The following is a 22,432-nucleotide window of genomic DNA, read 5'->3' on the forward strand; positions in this document are numbered from 1 at the left end:
TGATATTACATAGAAAGAGAACAATAAAATAAATGTGGTTTTAATGTGGGAATACCTACATGGGGTTGCTCGAAATACGCAGTACAATACAGCCAGGACCGTCGCTAGAGTACGAGCAAGCCATGCGTTGTTTTAGGGCGGCATAACATTGTAAAGAAACTGAGGCGACAAATTGTAGTATTAAATTTCTAAAAAAGACAGCAACTTAAATCAATCGAATCAATACATTTATAAAAAAAATGTTAATCTCAATATTTTGCATGTAACTATTTAATTTAGTATCTTAAGAGCATCATTAAAATTTTCGCTTTAGGGAGGAAAAAATCTTACGACGGGCCTGAATACAACTTAATATGAAATTCTGATTTTGATTCGTTTACATCTTGTTTGTTTTGATCATCCACTTTTAAATGATTGTATTTCAACGTAATGCTGATTCGTTTTATTAGAAACTATAACTCCGCAAAAACGTACTGTTATCTTAAAAGGTACAGCTAAATTTTGAATAGCACGTAATTCGCCTGGAACGCTTCGTGTAACACGGGAACACAAAAAAAAAAACAAAATGGAAAATGCTATAATAAATTCAAATAACAAATACAATATTGCACAACATACATTGTGTTTATTCGATATAAAATGTATAATATGTATATGATTGTTTGATTCTTAGTATCTGCTTGTTTGGTTTCTTCAAACACACATAGTCCCGGAGTAACATAGGAGAAAGTAACGGTTTTAAATTATAAATAAAACTTATTGAAAACTAATTTAAAAGTAATTACAAAAACGTGTGAAATGTATATACAAATCATTATATGTGTTCATCGTCCCAGCGGTCAAAACACAATAGTTGAGCGTGCGATGAAGTGAATGATTACCACGGGCAAAGCGTAAACGAAATTAAAATTCCGTGAAGCATTAGACGTCAGGCCATCTTGTAAAGCTAATTCATTTACTGAAACAAAAATAAACCAAACCAATGATAATCAGTGAGAAATATAATGTACCATCATAGAATTGTCCTTTTTAATTCAATGTAATAACATAGCATATTGAAGTATTGTGTACAATAATGATCTTGTTATACTATATTATATTATTATTGATTTTATGTAATAAATTACAAATGAACCCAACGAATAATCCATTTTTCATTAGTTATATTTGAATTGTATAGTTATTTGAAAATGAAATTCAATGTAACTCTAACCTAAAATTAATTTTATTCATTATTTTTATAATTTTCGGTTTAATTTTACATTTTTAAATTCACGAGGAGATAAAGTTAAGGTGGTGTTGAACTTGTTAGATATAAATTAGTAAATCATTGCTGGTAGCTATGATTACAGTATCGTCAGCATATGTATAGTATTCATAGTAATTGGAATATCATAAGCAAACATATGAGTGTTATAAAGTAGTTGTGAGAATTCGCTACCTCGACGAACTCCTAAATAAATATTATGATACATTTTAAATAAATAACCTATGTATGAAAAAAGTAGTTTTTCTTTTTTTAGAAAAAAAAAAAAAAAAAATACCGTACATTCATAAAAATATATTTTTCTGTAAAAATGTATTCTATAGTTATTTGCCCTAAATTCGATAAAACATTTGTTACCGGTATTAGGATTAGATAAATACTTTTTTATCGAGATAAAGATGAATATAGTACGACAATAATGTATCAAGATAAAGATAAAAGATAACTAAAAATTAAAGATAAATACATTTTTATCTTAATAAAAAAAATGATAAATTTGTTTTATACTTTGACATATAACTTTTTAAAAGTACACTTTAGATGCTATTATACTACTTAGTACTTATATATTATTTAAATACAGCATATATATTTAAATTAATTTTGGTAGTAGACATAAATATCAATCAATAAGTTTATCAAATATTTTTAAGATTAAGTATAAGCTAGTATTAGTATAAGAAAACTCAACGGTCGCCAATTTATTGCGCCATACAGAATAAACACACCGGTGTCGCCGGTACACCGTGCACGGCCGAACATGAGGGGAGAAAAGACGCGAAGAACTACTTATTAAACCATTACTGGAAAGGGACGTTACGAGTCTGACGAACGCAACACGCGAACACGTGTACAACCGACGTCGTCGGTTCAGTTATTCGACCGTTTCGACCCCGTTATTGGTCGCGCCCAGTAACCCGAAAGCGGATTATTGGGAGGCCCTTTAGTGGAATTCAACGGCGCGGAGACCGCGAACAATTAGACAAAATTACCCGTATTTTTCGTCTATTAAAATTTTACTTAAAGTTTTCCTCTTGCTGCTTTTTACGTATGCACGTATCCGGTACAAGTTTGTCTGTGTTTACCGTTAAGCGACCACAATAGTCGAGAGATGGGTTGAACCGAATTCCATTTAGCTCTCATCCCCGAAATCCGGTCCTAATAGACCCTCGTCACTCCGAATGTTACACACAACTAAGGGTGTGTGGGGAAATTACACGCAGATCAGAGAAACGTTATATGTATTCGGATCGTAACATGTTTTTTTTTATTATGTTTAGTGCGATTCAAACATCACTTTATACTGTTCCAAGAGCACATCGATAAATACGATTCACGAGTTTGCTCCACTGGAGAATCGGTTTTCCGATGGTGCCTGGGGGCGGACTGATGGTTTAAGTATGCGTTATCGTCTGAACCCGTTGGTGAACCGATTAACGAAACATCAAAAGACAGCGTATCGTTGTAACCCTCGCGCGTTTAATTACACGGCGGTGATTCGATATAACCTTGTTCGGGATTAAGCGCTGCACAGGCGATATCGGCATAACATATTATAATTGATAATTAACCGTATGTAGAATAGCATTGCGTATTACCCTTCGGCCGTAACAATACCTGCAAATGTCTAGTTTACACAATGATACGTCAATACACTATCGACCCGGATAGCGGTTAATACCACCGCCGTTGTAAGCGTGCTTTGTGTTTTAACAAACTATGTAGTAATTAACTGTTGATTTATGACGGATACGAATCAAAGTTTTTCTCGATTCAAAATAATGTATACTGAAAACCGGTGCGCACTTTCCTTTGAAAATGTCACTCTAATCTTTCGTAATCAACTGCAACTGTAAACGTTTCGTTACGTATAATGTTTTAACGAAAACATATTTTTTTTCCATGCGATTTCGGTAAGTGATTTTGTTTCAGACGAATTAACGACTTAACAACTGAAATAGCAATGTGTTCCTGTGCAATGCGCTGAACTAATGTCAACACAAAGTCCAATTATTTCAATTACCAAGTATATTTTACACGGTTTCACACTTTTTTCGATTTAATAAACTCGAACTTTTTACATTGCCTGTCTTGAATATCTTATACTACACTAAGTAAATGCATATTTCATCTGTTTACTGCGCATTTATCATCCCGAGATCCAGTAATTGATGTATGGGATCTAATGGTTGACGCGCGTCGATTTATACTTGCGGTTATTGCTACTGACGATAAGTCGTGAGATTCAAATCCTTAGGGATATGGTTGTCGTTAAACATGTATTTTTTATTCATCGTCCGGTTCACAATTATTGAACATCAGTCGTAATCCAAATGATACTCGTAAAAACGACGATCGTAACAACATTGTCAGAACATTATGCACACAAGTGCAAACGTCGATGTAAATATAATTTTTAAACTCGACCGAAGGACAAACGGAACATAGAACATAACATTCGTACATGTGATCGACACGTCGTTGAAAGATTTTTATTTCGGATTACTATCTCAAAACCGGCTGCATCCGAATCGGGTCCCGAATTTAAAATTACTTCACTAGATGGATCCTGAATTATTTTAAGTATACGCTAGTTCCTGAATATTTTTTGGTAAGTTCTATATTATACTGAAATTGTCCTTCCCATTTTAACAGCCTTAGGACTTTCTATGATCTATTTAGACCACAGGTATGGTTAAAAATGTGTTTTATAGTTTTTTTTTTTTAGTTTCTTTTCCATTAATTTTAATTTATATTATATAATGATTTTAACATTTTTAATATTTTTTCATTTACCTATATATCTATAATTATATAAAATAATATATATTTTTATACTTGATTTTTAATATTTTTACTAACAAAATTCTAATAATTTATATTTCAATGGAAAGAAACTAAAAAACAAAAAAAAAAAAAAAAAAACTATAAAAATCATATTAAACATACCTGTGGTCTAAATAGATCTTATACAGTCCTAAGTCTGTTAAAATGGGAAGGAAAATGTTAGTATAATGTTGTACTTATCAAAAAAATATTCAAGAACTAGTTTAATACCTATAAAAATCCGGGACCCAACTAATACACTACCTGCGATTAGCCCATAGTACTCGGGACCCAACTCGGGTGCCCCGTCAAAACCATACACTCACCCGGCGGTATTACGTGCAACGTGAACGTGGTGGTGTTCTTGTTACCCGACTTGCACGTGTATTTACCGGAGTCCGATCTGGTTACGCTGGCGAGGGTCAGTCGACTGGCGAAGTAATTCGACGACCTGTCCGTCTCCACGCTCAAACTTCCTCTGCGGTCCTGCAACAGTACAACGGTTTGGATTTTAATACAGATTTGCGAAACGCAAGAAAGACTTATGTTACAGTTCGATGAAATCGTGGTTGGTCTAGTATTTCCGTTAATTTTTGTAGCAATCGAATTGGAAATTATTTCGCGTGCACAACCGAGGCCCTAAAAAGCTGTTGGACGCAAAAAGTGAAACCGTATTCTAAGACTATATAGTTAGGTTTTGAATCGTAACATTCGAATATCGGTACTGGGTCGGGAGGCGATTATTCGATTTCGTATTGAATAAATCACTGTTTTTGTAGAAAACTTTCTGAACTTTTAAAAAAATAAAACAAAATAAACGATTCGGGTAGCTAAAAAGTAATACAACATTTCCGATAGTAAATAATTCATAATTATAATGGTGTATGTTCGGACGCACTAACCAGACCATTTTTTCTCTCGGGAACTAATAAGCATTTCACAGTTTTAACAAACCCTAAGTATTATATCTGTTCGTGCAATTTTTCAATCGATTGAATAATATGCTGCATAAAAGAATTGGAGCACAAAACTACTAAAATATGAAAAAACGAAAATAAAAAAAACGAACACTATTTTTTCGATACACAAAAAGGGATGTACGTATATGTTGTATGCGGCATTGTGAAATAACAATAGCTTCCTCGTACCACTAAGAGTCGAAATTTAACAAGTTTACACATGGAATACATAATATAAATTCATGCCATAAAATGTTGCGCACACGAAAAAGGTACAAATTATTATTATTGTTATATATGTGTGTGTGTGTATATTTATTTATTTATTCTGGTCGTAGAAACATTATGTTTATTGTGATGAAATAATGACTCTTCACAATACATACCTAAAACAAACGAAAATTATTAACGAAAAATGCTAAACCCTTTGACGCGAAATAACTGTTAACGTATAACTGTGAAAACAAACTTAAAATTCAGCTCGTCTGGACTGTTATAATATTTTAATTGCTATATTTCCGAAAAACATTTTTTATTGTATATAAAAATTATCATTGCATTAATAACATAACAACATATAAACACATAACAATTTTATAAATATTGAAACGAACAATTATTTTACCGTTTCACAATGAAATAAATCGTATATTAAAATATACTCCACACGTTCTGATTAATGATTCACTCGGAATATATATTTTCTAAGGGAGCCATGTTAGGCGTAATATTAATAAGAAATATAAATTTGCTATTGATGTTGAAGAGCATTCATCAAGAAAAATTATAATTATAATAATTAACAAGCGAAGTATAAGATATAAGTTCGTTTATTGACGTTATGATCTACGATAATACGAGGCTCTTGATAAATTTTAAATATCAAAAAAAAATTTAAGCATTAGAGTTATAGTTATATTTATTGAATATTTCCTCGTAGATTTATAAGCTAGAATGATGGGAAACATCGAATAATTGTATCAAATGGGAAATGCATGAACGAGAAATATCATTATAACAAACAAATCGTAGGTACTTAGTGTAAAATATTTTGTTGTTTGAACTACTATTGTTCATAATATTATTATCCATCCTACATTATATCACTTACACTATTTTCTGAAAAATCGAAATCATAAAACTGTAATACTTGTCGTATAGAGATATTATAATTAAAAATGTGTGTAAAAGTAATCAAAATACTATTAAAGTAAGATTATCTTACATTATATGTGTACTGTGTAAACATATTGTTATTGTACTTAAATATAATTGTTATAATGTGAATATATATATTAATTATTAACAAATATACATATTAACATTATAACTAGGGCTCCGATGTTAATACCCCTAAAACTATTGTTATATGTTTGCATTTATGCACTAAAAAAATACCAAATATGTGGAGTAATTTGTAAGAATTGAATTTGTATTAGTTGTTATTATTATATTTTATACTTTTTTAGTGTAAGATAATAAGTAACAATATGAGCGTCACACTATGATACAATGATTTTTTTTTTTAATTTGATCAAACTTGAGTCTAAAAATATTTGGGACGAACACAATCATACGGATCGATAATATATCATTTAATAATTTATTATTTTTAAAAAATTTCGAAAATATACTGAAATGTGCATTTATATTTTAAAAATTCCAATAATATATATTCGAATATAAAACCATAAAATATGCAAAAGTATCCAAAGTTGAATTAATATTGTTTGGTTCAGTAGGAAATTAATCAAATTTGTATCTAGGTCCGTATTAAATTAGATCAAATGAAAATTAGAAAATTAGCAATTTCATAAATATCCGAGCATTATTAATTTAGTATGAAGAATCGGGTATATATAAAATATGTATCAATATGATTAAATATTTCAAAGAATATTAATAAAATAAAATATAAGATACGAAATAAAAGTTTCTCATTGGTGTAATATGGATGTGTAAATATTTACGCCCAGTTTCGATTTAAAAATCATCAATAGGTAAACAAAAATCCAATGCATCGATCATAAATATTTAAACGTTAATTAAACTTCAAACTTTTAATTTTCTGTACAAGTACATTAGTTTGTAATATTTAATAATACTTTATTATTCTTTTAATGGCAATATAACAAATAAAAAACTAATTTATGTTTTGTATAATGTGAAATGCTGTTTTATATTTAAAAACAAAAAATAAATTTAAAAAATATACAAAGAAGAAAAAATTAGTTGACTGTAGCAACAATCGGTTAAAAACTAAAAACGAGTTTATTAAACGATTGAATGTTTGAATGCATGCATCTAAATTTTGGCATTAATCGGCTCAATATTTGTATGTAAAAACGATCATACATGTTACTAACAATGGAATTCACCCCGGAAGTGTCAGAAATGGGGAAACGTCATGTGATCATTAATAACGCTGACGGAGAAACGAAAAACGCACAATGTAACCTACATGATAGAGAAATGTATTTTAAAGTTGTACACTTGGTCGAAAAAAGTTCTAAAAATACAATAATATACAATAATATAATTCAAATGCCGATAAGAGCCGACGACGAAACGTATTTACAGGTCACGTGTAAGTAGGTAAATATATATATATATATATATATATATATATATATATATATTATAATTGTCTATAAATATTGCTGTAAAAGAAATATATATATATATATAAGATTAAAAAATAATAGCATAAAAAATAGGTCTTATCATTTAAATTTGACGAAAACATCTGTGAGCTTATCAAAAATATCCAGACTGTATACATATCATAACTATATTAATATAGTAAATTAATATATTAAATTTAATACATAATTATATTAATTACATAATTATATTAATATGGAACTGTGTGTCCGAATACGAATATACATAATTATAGATTTTCGTTTGTTTTATAAATTCGATTTAATATTCCCAATAAGACTCATGTTTCAATACTGATTTTGATTATACACTCAAAATTGATATATTTAAAATATATAACCCTTTACCATATCCCTGGAAACTTATCAAAAAAAGAAGGTTGTTAGCGTTCTTTTTGGATCACAAATAATGAGTCTGGTTAGTTCTCTGTGTGATTAACATGGGACAGTGGAAATATTCTACTGATTAAAAAATCACTTATGCTGGTCAATTATTCTCACATAATAAACAATTGAAAAAACTATATAAATATTTAACATATCACTCGAATAATTGAGATCACCATCTATTTCATCAACCGAAGAAAATTTTTTAATCTGCTGAAATATATAATATTGTAAACGTTTAATGCTTTATGTACAAGATATTATATAATATTGTTATTATTATTATACAACCGTTAACACTAATTGTTTTATCAATAAAAATAAAAATGAATGTCAATTATATGTTTACATATCTACATAACTTAAAAATGAGTTACATATTTTCAATGTCCTAAAAAGTATAGAAACCGTGAGAAAAAAATGCATTTATCTGAAAACAATTTATTGAAATAAACTACTACGAAAGAAATCAATACAATGAACAAGTATCACTGTAGTAGTTGAACCAAAGTAGCCTTGAGTTTCATTGCTATGTTGAAATCTCTAGAATCAATGATTCCATTATTAAATTTTAAATTAATTAAGCTAAACTTCGGGTATGATTTGATTCGCATAAGTGATGAAAATCCTTAGGGAAATGAGAAGCTGCGTATTGCAGTGTTCGTAAGAAATATTTTGCCATCAATCAACTAAAAAATATATTTCTTCGAAAACTGTAATCAATACAAATAGAATTATTGAAATGGATAACTACAGTTTTGACTAAATAAAAACAAATAAAGTAGTTAAGATATCAATTTAATGTTGAAAATATAATGATCGTTTTTAAAATTTTTTCCTTTCAACTTTGTTAAATATTTAATTCGTAAATCAGTAGAAACAATTTATACATATTTTTATCCACTTATTTTATAATAAATGAAAACCAACTTAAACATCTTTATAGAATTGTCTCCTAATCAGACTCTTCCTAATGAACTAAATAAGCTACATTCCGTGTCAATAGTATTAATATTAAAATATAGTTATCATAAATTCTGGTTAATGAACATCAACAATAAAAAGTAAAAATCAGAACCCCAAATGATTAATCGGTATAATTAAATTCCATAAAAATGAATCGATTTTTCTAAATATATTAACTCCTAAAATATGATAGAATATAAGCACCTAAATAAATATTTATAATAATAACAATGAACAAACAAAACCATACATTTTTCTCCATTAAACTTAAGAATAAAACTCTAAAAACGAAATTACGTCGTTTATTTGGTACATTTATTGATAATATTTGAAAAATATTCATATATTTAATGTTCATAATATCAGATCTCATGGATCATAATTTATTTATTTTTTTGGCAATTCCAACTTATTTTATTTTTCAATCACACGTACTACCAATTTATAAGGATATTTTAATGTATATCACTTCAAATATATTGTTGTATAAGCTTCGCGAGCTATCAAGTCGCATAGCGTAGTATAAGCTATAAATAAATACGTGGCAAATCCATTACCAGGATTTCCAGAAGTACTCGAATCGAAAAAAAATAAATAAAAAGAAACACACAATAAACCTCGAATCAAATTATAGCCAGAACACGTGTGTCCGAATAAATGAACTGAATTGAAAAAAAAATTGTGCAAGTAAAAGTATCCAAAATTTGGACGAATTAATATTGAGATGTTAATGTGCTTTCGATGCGGTTAAAATGAAAAACAGGTTAATGTGTACATATTAAACTATAACGATATGTTGTAAAATTAAATTGTTAGCTCTACACATTTTCAAACCGTCGTTCAAAGTGATAATAATATTGCGAACAGGAGTATATAATAGTGTAACAGTCGCAGAACGAACTGTTATAAACTCATTTGATCGGTGAAACGTAATGAATCGATTAATAAATAACGAAAGTAACATGTATGTAACATTTCCGCAACAACAATGTAACGAAAACGTCGTTTTAGTTTACAAAACGAATTGAAATCAACACGGCATAAACTATGAATTGTTATTATTTTTTTTTTTTTTTGTATATATATTAAGATTAATACGTTGCGCACATATATATTTGATGCACCCTCACAAAGTTTGTAGAACAATTCAAAATTCTTTATTCTGATCTAATCAACGTTCCGAAAAGAAATCTATCAAATTCTCCGTGCACACGATATATTTTACTTTGCATGTAAACTAAATTAAAAAATAGTATCTCTTGCTGCATGAGATATTATTTTTGTAATACTGTTATTTTTCGAAAAGAAAATCGTTCAATAAATCTTCCTACGCATATTTTGTTAAAAAATAACAGATAATTTTTTCCCCATATTCGTATGTATCACTTAAGTAAATTGTGCAAGTACGTTTTTCTGTCGTTTTCTGTCGTTTTCTGTTTTTTTTTTTTTTTTTTATATATATACATATACAAAACTACGATTTGATTGCAGTTTTGTTTTTCGAACAAAATCTTACTCAGTGAGTTCTCATACAACGCTAACTCTGCTATCAATGTTTTCATACTCAAAAATCCAAATGTTTAAAAAAACACGTGAACATCAATTACACACATAAACTTATAAAAATTTTGTAGTGTCACATCATCGAACCAGTAAAATCTCATTAAAGATATTCGATTTATGTTTTAATCATTTTAACTTTTTTAATTTTAATGTTTTTACGAACATTACACAGAACTAAACATCTCTTATGATTATATACATATATATGTACTAACAAACTCATCGTATTTTACTTCGGTGTACGTTAAATCGAGCAATCGAGTAATTTAATCGAAGTCATTATGCACCGGGAGATGGAATGTTTTTAACGAGTCTAACAGAAAAAAAATAATTATCAAACACCTCTCTATTATTTCATTCCACTAACGTGGCCGATAATAATGACACAAATTCTCGAAATTGCTACACCCGATATACTATTAGGAATCAAGATAAAACAATATAAAACCGTAGTCTGTAATTATAAAACCAATTATTATTATTATTATAATAATACTTAAAATCAAGGGTGGCATGTAAATTTGCTTGCCAAAAATTATATATTGTCGTTGGCATAGTCAATAGGTTTTTACGGAGGCGTATCGCTTGATAAAATTACAATATAATAATGGATTAGTTACGGTTAACGGGTAATATGAGTCTAGTTATTCGGAAAATAAAAAAATTTCAATCAAGCCACTGATGTGCATTTATAAAGAGATATTCTTATTCAATATTCAAGTTTAAATTTTGAAATAAAAATGAAATCGGTTATCATGTAATTAGAGTATTCTAAATGATTACAGTTTTTGTCAAACTTTAACTTTTTAGTTTCCTTTTATTTTATGAGAATAAATAAAAAAATTAAAATGATTTGATTTGTGTGCTCCAAACAATCAATAGTATATATTATTATTATTATTATTATTATATTATATTTTGTATTCATGCATTTCAGAAGAAATTCCTATCACCATTTGTTCTTTTATTTTGTCTGTCAAATGAACATGATCAGGCATTTGACATCTGTTTTGTTCAAATTTTTCGAACGAATAATAAAAATAATTATAGGATAAGCTATTTAAGTATACAAATCAAAGTTTTTATATAAAACTTCAATGTTACAAAATAATTGAAGACTCTTCCACCGTTTTCCGTGCTAATTATATAGTAGTTCACAAAAACGATAACCATTGTATTATAGTGTTAACTATAGTAAATTTTTGTTTAAAAAAAAGGAATAAGGGCTTATAATATTAAAAATACTTTGGCTGAAATCCATTCCAATTGTTATAGTAACTATAACTATTATTAATTAATTATATTCTCAAACCGGATTTATTAATCATCACTTTTTCATGATAAAATCTGTTGCACAACAATTACATTCGCTACAAATGTTTGAAACATCGATAGCACTATACCTTTGGCAGAAAATCGGTTCGAATACTTATTTGAGTTTTCATCACCATCGATTTTCATAAACTCCGAACTTAGTTCAATATAAATCGGAAGACCATTTCGTAGTTTTATTTTTAAACGTTAATACTTATCGTATTCACAAGAAACCAAGAATATTGTAAGATACTTCTCATTGTCTAGATATTGTGTAATTATTTTTCTCGTGAATTTGTGTGAAAAATATCATTCAGTACATATGTACATGCAATTCAAACGTCATATTGAGCATTTCGAATAAAATAATGTATTTTTTTTTTTTTTTTTTTTGGTTCTTTTGTTTTAAGTCTGCTTTGAACTTAGTTTATTGTACGTATTATAAAAGATATAACGAATGATGTTATTCAATTTGTTGCGAATCAAATAACGTCTGATGAGTAACGACTGAACAATGAAAAATTTTGAAATACAAAACAATAATATATGTTCCCCGATTGAAATTGTACATAATTTAATAATTATTCGTGAACGTTGAAGTATCCAGTAATACATTTCAAATCGTAAAAACAGCGCTCCACAGTGAAGATTTATAGGACACTCTATAGATTTTTTTTTTTATTTGGCGTACTTGATGTTACACGTGTATGTCATCACCACAACTCCGAATTCAAACTTTTATCAATCCCAGAGTCGACTGCCGCAGACTTGAACGTTTGCACGTGCGCACAGAAGTAATTTGGATGGGCTCAACCAGTTTGAAAAAAATGTTTGTGTACTTAATACGTAATACGTATTTCAACATGATAACTATCCAAAAACTGAACTTGTAAATCGGTTTTAATTCATGTTTATTATTGCATTGTTGCTCGCGTTTATATTATATGTACACTGTATAACGTATGCTACCCACTCACTATAATTTACTGCAATAGGTTTTCGTTACGATTTCCTTTACAATTCGCAATTTATGGAGCGGCCGCATTATTTCGTACCCGACCATAAATCGGAAGATTATAAAGCTGGGGACTAATCCATTGGGTCGAAGAAGACGTTTCAAACAGGACAACGCAGTTCGTTTTAATTTTATAATGATGTACGATCTCTCTCTCTCTATCTCCTCACATGCACGATACCTCCTATACTACGTGCTATTTGCAGTTTTTAAATCACTACGAAATCACTCTATATGGTACCGTATAGAGACTTCAGAACTCTCATTATTTTACGGATAACTACGAAAATTGAAATAAAAGTAACAACCCTCGTGAAGTAAGGGGTGGATGATTACATTCACGATTAACATACTACAGCGCTTGAACGCGTTCGAGAACATTTCTCCAAACGCCAAATGATTAATCGTTTTTGGATTTTTAAAAATACAACGGTAGCCATGGGCTACTACTATCCGATCATTTCGATATAGAAAGTGACCTACACACCCGCCTAACCAAAACGCAATTCTCGCAGGATCCAATGGCCCACACAAAGGCGAGATGGTTGTCCGGCACTATACCCGAATAACTGTTTTTTTTTTTTTTTTTTTGTTTTATTTATTTATTTATTTATTTTTTTCACTTTGATACCGATAAACCGCTTAAATTTATGTTACACAGTTCACCGATCACGACGGTATTTCGTAAAAATTAAATACCCTGAATAGTTCATACATAGTTGTCTTTTGTACGACTACAAGGAATTGTTGTATTGGATTAAAGCGAGAATGATTAAAAAAATCAAAATACATCGTTGTGTTATTTAGTGTTATATTAAATACCAGAAATGTACTTTTTTTCAGTCGAATATATTGAAATATAACAAAAACAGAATCACTAATTGAGATTCAAATAACTTTATTAATATGCATGATGATGTTGTAATTTAATTAAAAGATATCGGTGAAAAAAAAACTACTTTCATCTGTTACCAATACTAATCATTCAATACAACTTTTGGGTCTTGGTTTAATTTTAGAGCAAAATATTCTATGACAAATTTTGCGTCAGTTCGAAAGTTCAAATTAACTTGGAGGCCAAACATTTAAAAAAGTCGTCTTTCCACTTAATAAAAAAAAAAATTAAACTAAATTATAATGAATGTTGCTTTCCCCGCTCAAAGGAGTATTATAAACAGCAATACTTCTATTAAATATTAAAATAATAAACAAATATTGATATTTGTAAATTAATATATAGATATTTTGAGTTTATTCGATCATTTTACGTTACTCTATAAGAATTTAAGGCATTTAATGAAATAATCATGTTTAAATTAAATTTTATGGTTTGGATAATTTACATGTTAAATTATTAAGATATATGAATAATGTTTTAATTTATCAGATTTCTTAAAAATAAAATATAAGACATTTGAGGTGAGTTCACGTAAAAAAATTCAAAGATTGATCTAGTATCTTATTTTAACTAACCCCAATTTTTTACTACCAATGTTAGATCATTTATCTGTAAACAAAATGTATATTATGTTATATTTTAGCCGTAACATAGATAATTAAGGTAATTTAATTGTAAATTCTAATAAAACACTAAATGATAAAAACGATAACAAAATATTATTACTAATAATAAATAACAGGGACGAAATTGTATCTGTGATGGCACGTGGGGCGCGAAGAGTTTATCGGTTATAGTAAAACGGTTTTTTGGAGCCGACCAATAAATATTATATTCAGTGAATATTCTAGTTTTATTCTCGTTATAACTCGCATAGGAATCATAATAATAATTCTGCTTTCCGATCTAAATTACGTGACCACCGCGGTCCAGTTTAAAATCATTATAACAAACCAACGGTGATTTCATAATCACTCGAAATCGAATTTTTATTTATGTAACTGTGATTCCACGTCCAAGCTGTTTCAAATTTCGAATCGGAATATCTGAAAGAGTAATTAATTAAATGTGTGTCAAACTTTAAGCAAGAGGTACGCAACGGCATATTTGTGAAAATATTTACCAATAGATTATAGGCCATAGTCAAAGTTCAACATCCAGATAATCCTTGGTTCGAATGATACATCTAAGGATATAGATTTTTAATTTTTTTTTTTTTAAATACCTATGAAAGTTTCTCTATTTTTTTTTTCCTAACAAAAACCAAAATAATATCTCGCCACATCTAAATGATTGATTTGATTTGTATAACACATACATTTTAGCAAAATTGAAAAGTATAGATCATAGCCTGTTCAGTTTTATTATTTGATAATTATATTATACATTAGTCATTTGATAAATTTATGGAGATTTGACCAATCAAATATGAGTACATTTTAACATATTTTAGGTATGTTAACGCAACAAATTCAAACGATTTCAAAATATTTGAACTTTTATCTTTCTGGTCGTCGACTGACTGAGTTATAAAAATAATATAATGATTTATATTATTCCTATAACACAAATATTAATTTCTAATAGATATGTTATTCCGTCCAGAGCACATAAATATGTTGAATTTCAAGAAGAAAAAATGTGCGATTTAATCGAAAAATTCTGATATAACATGTATTTGAAACGTTGTTACTCGTGAGTTTTAGTGAATTAACAATGTTAAATCAAACGAAACTGAAATCATCTGTACTTAAACGGCATCGATGTTTCGCTTTGGGCAGATACATCATTTTGTCAATCTCAATTAAACGTTTGTCAACTTGGTGTGCGCTCGTACGAATCTCGCACGCGCCGATTGAAAAATCCAATGAATTATTACACCACGTTTATTCAAACGGCAAAACATTATAAACCTATTCGTTCGGTTTTCGTTTTTCCACTTCTGCTAATTTCAACGTGTCCCCGTATGATTTATCTTTGCATACGCGGTCCAATAAATTCACGTGGACGCACAGAGTTCAAGCCCGGGCGCATCGACATTACGAAATCGTAGTTATTGTATACAGCTGTTGTTGTGGAGGTACATTATCCCAGCCCTCCCCAAAATTATTTTTTTTTTTTGAATTTAAACAAGACATTACGTTTATAAGTCGTTTGTAAAGGTTTGTAAAAATAACATTTTCGTTTGTAAAAAAAAAAAAAAAACGTAAAAAGTTATTAAAAAATCAAATGGTGGGTGTTGGAGAAACAGGGGTATTTTAGAATAACCTAACTATTTTTAGCTTAATCGTTTGTAAGTCGTTTGTAAAGTTTTGTAAAAACATAATTTTCGTTTGTAAAAAATAAAAAATATAAAAAGTTATTAAAAAAATGAAAATTAGCGGTATAGGAGAAACGGGGGTATTTTAGGAAAACCCAACTTTTTTAGCTCAATCGTTTGTATAGGTTTGAGCTTTTGTTTTTTGATCTCAATTCTATTGAATATGTATATATAAAAATAAAAATAAATTAATGTGATTATTAATTATTATATTATATTAATTTTTTATCACATTAATCACTGATTAATATTGAAACGATACACAGTGGCAGTCAGTATAAAATACAGCGTATATCATAGCGATCTGTCTATATTTTTGTCAACCACCACCATGATCAATATTGATGATAATAGAACATTTATTTTATACTTTAAAAATAAAAATTAAATATTCTTCTTTTGCTTTGCCTGCGTGATGACTAATTTATAAGCATTTATAGAAAAATTGTTCAGAGAATCATTGAATTGTTGGTTTTCATATTGTATATACTATATACAATATGAAACTATATATTATATATAGTACATATTCACACTCAACCATAGGCGAGCACAGACTTCAACTTCCGGTTGAGCCTGAATACAATTAGTGAATAAATACTTAGACAGTACCCCTAATTTTTTTTTCTAATACTTCAACATAGTAGATTCTATTGTAAATTAAAAACAATATAGTATTTATATCTATACATAGAATTAAGTATTACATTGCTAATTTTTAGACATATATTTTTTAAGTTAAAAATAAAACTTTAAATTCTTTAAAATCAAATGATATAAATACAATTAATTGATTTCCACGAATATATTAAAATATATATAGATATTTTACTATGGTTAGTTTAAATTTTACTATGCCCCAAAAAAAATTCCGGTCAATCCGGGGCTCACCCGGTACGCCCCATACCCACGCCTATGCACTCAATCAACATACTTGGTATTGATATTGAAGTTTGAAAAATATATTTAGTATATTAACGAAGAAGAACTATGTTATTTTGTGTTATAATTTAAAAATATTATTCATGGGAAGATACTTGAAACTTTTTAACTATTTTATTATATATAAATTATATTAATTCAACTCATCGGCTCCGTATTAATAATAATAAAATAAATTAATACACAGTACCTATTAAATAAAGTCACTTTTTCTGTTCATGATAAACTCTGAAAGGGCTTGATAATAAAGTTCATCACAATTAGAATATAGTTTTAGCCCTCTCTTTTTTATTAGTGAATAAATATTTTTCAAAATTCAATATTTTGGTTTCAACGTATCACAATGAAATTATAATATGATTATATTAATCATGAATTTAGAATCATTTAAATTTTTTTAACTAAAATACTCCCATTTCTACAGCCCCCCCTCCAAATTCATTTTTTAATAACTTTATATGTTTTTTTTTCACAAAAATTTACAAACGACTTACAAACGTAATGTCTTATTTAAATGGAAAAATTGTTAATTCGGAGCCCTGGGGAAATGTACCTGTTGCGGTCGAGACCGAGTTGTGTGCGAAATCGATCAGCGTCATGTTCGGGTCTAGAACGAGCGGAAGCGGTATCCGACGAATGTTTGGAACGCTACAAAGTCCCATTTCGAATGCTTTCCTTCCTGAACTCGAGTCTCAAACGACAAAAGCCTCCGCTCTCCTTTAGTTTCTAGAAAAATTCTAATTCTAATTCTAAATTTCGTTATCTTCGCGTTGTCAGATACACCGGTCTTCTCGTTCCCCAGGGCATTAAACTTATCATTTAATCGTTCAAGGGCCGAAAAGTACAAGAATATTTTTACCGTTTCTGTCGATCTCCGCATTCGCCGTACAATCGTTTACGGCGATAAAAAAAGAATACCAACTAACGAATACCGTGTGCGCGCTCTTGCTTTACAACAACGACATGCATCGTCTCTTTTTTTTTTTTTTTTTTGTTATTAATTTATTATGTTATCCGTGGGAGTAGCGCTAACCGCACGGTGCGAGTGCATCATAATCGATTTTCTTATTTTCTTTTTTTTTTTCCGTACATTCTATAGCCAGCTGACCAGTCTGCGCTCAACGACTTGTGAGTTATTTTTTATTATCAGTATTATCAATTTTATCCGTTCGGCCCGCAAGGTCGAATTGTATTATATTTATTGTTTAGTTCGTACTAATTTGACAACTAGTGTACACAGTTTTAGTTTTCGCTACTCGGGTTACCTTTTGCCATTCGTTTTATATAAGTACGCGCGCGCACACACACACACGCACACACGCACAACGGTACCCGTAGAGTTATGCGACGACACTTTGGCGTCATATTATTATTCTATACACCCGACCCGAACGAGAACCTCGCGTTCGAAAATCCAGTCGCATTATCAGTACCGAATGTACTGGCATGCAAATCGATCGTCACTGTATCGATTCGTCCGCTGAAAAGACAAATGGGAATATTATTGAGAGGCATCACTCGGAAATGGTGTTATTCGAAACTTAATATATGACCGATAAATATTTTAATGGTTGCCGGACCAGGCAAAACAAAATAATGATATGTTCAAGAACCATGTCTCGTCCAACTCGTTTTGGTAACATTTTTTACACGTCATGTCGTACAATCACCACGACACGTAAATATACGAGACGTGCATGGTATATCGGTTTTAATTGTAACAATAAGGGCGCAACTTTAGGGCTCGGTAACACGTCCTAAGGGTTAATGTTTTTTTTTTTTTACACGCGTACCAATATCGAGATGGGCTTGTTGTCGTGATACCACGATATACTCTGTCTGGCCTGATCGATCAGACCGATCCTGCAGGTGAACGTGATCGATCCGCCGGGCGTCATGCGTCTTTCCAGAGGCTCGTAGCGCGACGATTTCTTGCGCTGTTCATCATCGTCGGTGCCGGTCTGGTTCTCGCCGTCTGCGGGAAAAAAAAAAAAAAAAAATTATTGTTTCATACGTTCAAAACACTTGTCGTCGAGACGCCCGATCGGGACGAGTTATTTGTTCAGTAACATTCTCGTTCGAGCCGACCGAAAGCGCATGAAAACACCTGCGAGTACACATCATGCCGTATCATCATAAAACGATCAAACGCACGCGTGCGCGTGGGCCGATTGGATTTTATTTCCGTAACGTTTCGGATCCCGGACGGCCGCGTGCGGTGGAAACAATAAATGCCGACGGAACGAACGTTACTCCTAATCTCATCCCGGTTTTTTCCGCTCGGGTAACAGTCGGAACGGTGTTGTGCAACGCGGGTATTCGTACGGTGCCGGTGCGCGATTTCCTCCGTGCGTCGGATTTATTATTCAAAACGTTTGTACCGCGCACAATGCGCGTTGATCGAAATGTATAACATAGCTGAACGTTTCCGCACGAGCAGACTCGCGGTGCGCAAAAGGTCCGTAACAACAACACGTGCACGCGCAATCGTGCGCGTAAGTGCGTTTCAACGACATGGGCATCGCACAAAAGTACATCGCAACAGCGAGTAGAACGCGCGTCGTTCGCGACTGTTAACGGTAATCATAACGATCAGGGCCGGCGCGTTAGGGGAAGGCAGAACGGGGCGTGTACATTGGAAAATATTTTTTTACGGAAATCTCGTAAGATAAAACGTGAATCGCCCGGCGAGTGCCATTATCTTGTGAGATCCGTTGGCGTGCGATAAAACACCCGGATTGACAAAACAACAGTATTAGGCCCTCCGCACACGGTAAAACTGTTTTGTAACGAGAATCTCAAATCAGTTGCGCGAGCAACCGTTTGGCGATTTTGCTTATCTAGCGTAATAGGAAACCGCACACTTGTCGACCAAAACCAAATCGGTTTGTAATCAATTTCCAACTGGTCGCGTGCAACTGTGCTTGCAGGTCGAATTTCGGTTTCAGTTGCGTGGTTGCATGGTAATTAATGATTAATTTATTACTTAAAACGTATTAAAATTATTATTTTATTATTATAATTATTATATAATACCATTTCATATTTTTCTCTATATACGGATGGGTCCAATATCCCCTTCGTACTAATTTTCGTTTTCTACGGTATTGATAGTAGTCAATTATATCATCTTCATCAGAACTACTCGACATATTGCAAAAGTTTAATGTTTAACTATAAAAGAACTTCGAAAAACTTTAAAAAAAACGCACGTTTTTTCCGAACATCAATTCGCATACAACTGCGTACACTGGTCGAAATTCGATCGAACTCGTGTGCGGAGTAAATACATAAATTGATTGCAAACTAATTGCACAACAATCGCTCACGCAACTGATTTGAGATTCTCGTTGTAAAACAGTTTTACCGTGTGCGGAGGGCCTTACGTTTGATATGTCGTGTACGGCACCGACGCGCGGCGCACACCGTGAAAACCGGAACACGCGGGAAATTGAATTTCATCGCATTTCTTAAATCTAATCGATAGTTACCCGATATCGTATGTATTAGATGTTATCATCTACGATCGCTGCGTACAGGCCATAGGCGACGCTTGATCTTAGAGGGGACGCAGAGTGGCCCCAAATGATTTTCAGAAATATTAGCGCCCCCCCCCCCCCCCCACTAATATTACGTTATAATCATAACGCTGACAAGTCTTGTGGACGTTATTTTTCTTTAGAGTAAACAAATTTCTCCTCCTTTGATTTCGCCGAGTCGAGCATTGGCTACAGGTGACTATTGTTGCGGGTAAAATAAGTTTTGCGCCCAAGGCCTCGCGAAAGGTAACGCCTGGTAAGCCTTGATAATGATGTTTCTCGTTTTCAAACGAACGCGCGTCGAAATCCACGTGTTCCGCGAAATAATCGTGGATACGATATTTATTTTCATTTCTTACGTGCCGTCGACTCGTTGAAGTCGGGTTCGTTAAGAGTACAACGTATTGTGTTCGTTTTCCGCGTTAACGTTTTATTATTTAAAGTGCAGTGCGCCTATGGCACGTGCGGGCGCGGCGGGTCCTGCGCGCATTCCATTTACGATGGCGAAAAATTATAGTAGGCCAGGCGTTGTTACGTTTTTGTTGTTGCTGTTGTTACGAAGAACTGAAAATATTGGTACACGCGCAAGCACTCCATTACAATTTACGTAACGAGTAACGGTGCGGGACATCTGATATTCAACGGTATAAAACGTTTTCAAATGTTATTGAAGGGACGGGGATACGAAAACGATCTCGAGTGACTGAAAGTATATCATTATTTTGTTACCTCTTATTCACAGTGTTCACGGTTCCCTCGTAAGATTGGTACCAAAATAAGTATGTGATTATATATTTGTTTATTTTTTTTTTTTTTTTTATTAATACGAATTTAATTTTTTCCGTTTACCGAATGTTTTTACATTGTTGAGTTATACAATTTACAAGCTTACAATGTTACGGTCAGGAAGGGGGTCCTGGGTTTCAACCCTCCATTGGAAGAAAAAAAAGTTTCAAAAGTCATAAATGACTTGCTACGAAGGTGCAGAGGAAAAGAACATTAATTTGTATCATGTGGTTATGTTGTAATATTTTTTTTTGTTTTCCAGGGAAGATTGAATGGTTTGGCGATGTTATCATTAAATAAAAACTACTTAGTAACAACTGAAGAAATTATTAATGAACTGACACAAAAGAAAAAATACACTTTTACCTTTTCTATTATAAATTACTCTCAATTGATTTTTATAATAATAATTTCGTTATATAATTACTAATTCATACTTGATATGTATTTTTTATAACGTTATAAAATCACCTATTTCTTGGAAAAATGTATAACCCCTCCGAAAAAAAAATTTGAAAACACGTCATACCTAGTTATCACAGTGAATTCAAACACGTAGAAGTATTGACTTTAAATTGATCCTGGTGTGTTTCTAAAAATATATCTCGCAGTAGGCGTTGTATTGGTTTTGGTTTAGAGTTTAAAGAGCCAATTTTAAAACGAAGCCTTTCTAAATATGCGTTTAACAATCAAATAAATTCTGTTTTTACTTAACAAGTACATTTACATAATCAACAACGTTTTAAAGACTATTAAATTGTGAAAAGTATCACTATAAAGAGTAAAAATTGTAGCGTTGTATTTTAAAATAGAAAAATTAAATTGGGTCTATGCCTGAGCATATGGATATTAATTTCACAATTATAACAAAGAATTTAAGCAAAATGATAATTTACTATTCATGAACAATAATAACAATAATTATTAAAATATTTACCTATGTTTAAATATATACATGTATTACGGGTAAATTACAAAAATTGTGTA

At 30.9% G+C, this 22,432-nt stretch overlaps 1 protein-coding gene across 1 annotated transcript in view; it reads right to left on the reverse strand.

The window, feature by feature from the left end:
• Positions 1-598: 598 nt before the first annotated feature.
• Positions 599-22,432, reverse strand: part of LOC112680085 (fibroblast growth factor receptor 2-like) — a 121,242-nt gene continuing 99,408 nt past the window's right edge. The window contains exons 5-7 of the mRNA XM_025550081.1: positions 18,914-19,095; positions 4,420-4,579; positions 599-958 (exon numbers count right to left, since the gene is read on the reverse strand). Coding sequence (XP_025405866.1) covers positions 840-958; positions 4,420-4,579; positions 18,914-19,095 — 461 coding nt within the window. The 3' untranslated portion in view covers positions 599-839. The remainder of the gene's footprint in view (positions 959-4,419; positions 4,580-18,913; positions 19,096-22,432) is intronic.

The sequence above is a fragment of the Sipha flava genome, unplaced genomic scaffold (genome assembly GCF_003268045.1).
Source record: "Sipha flava isolate LNK unplaced genomic scaffold, YSA_version1 173_pilon_pilon, whole genome shotgun sequence".
Taxonomy (NCBI): Eukaryota; Metazoa; Arthropoda; class Insecta; order Hemiptera; family Aphididae; genus Sipha; species Sipha flava.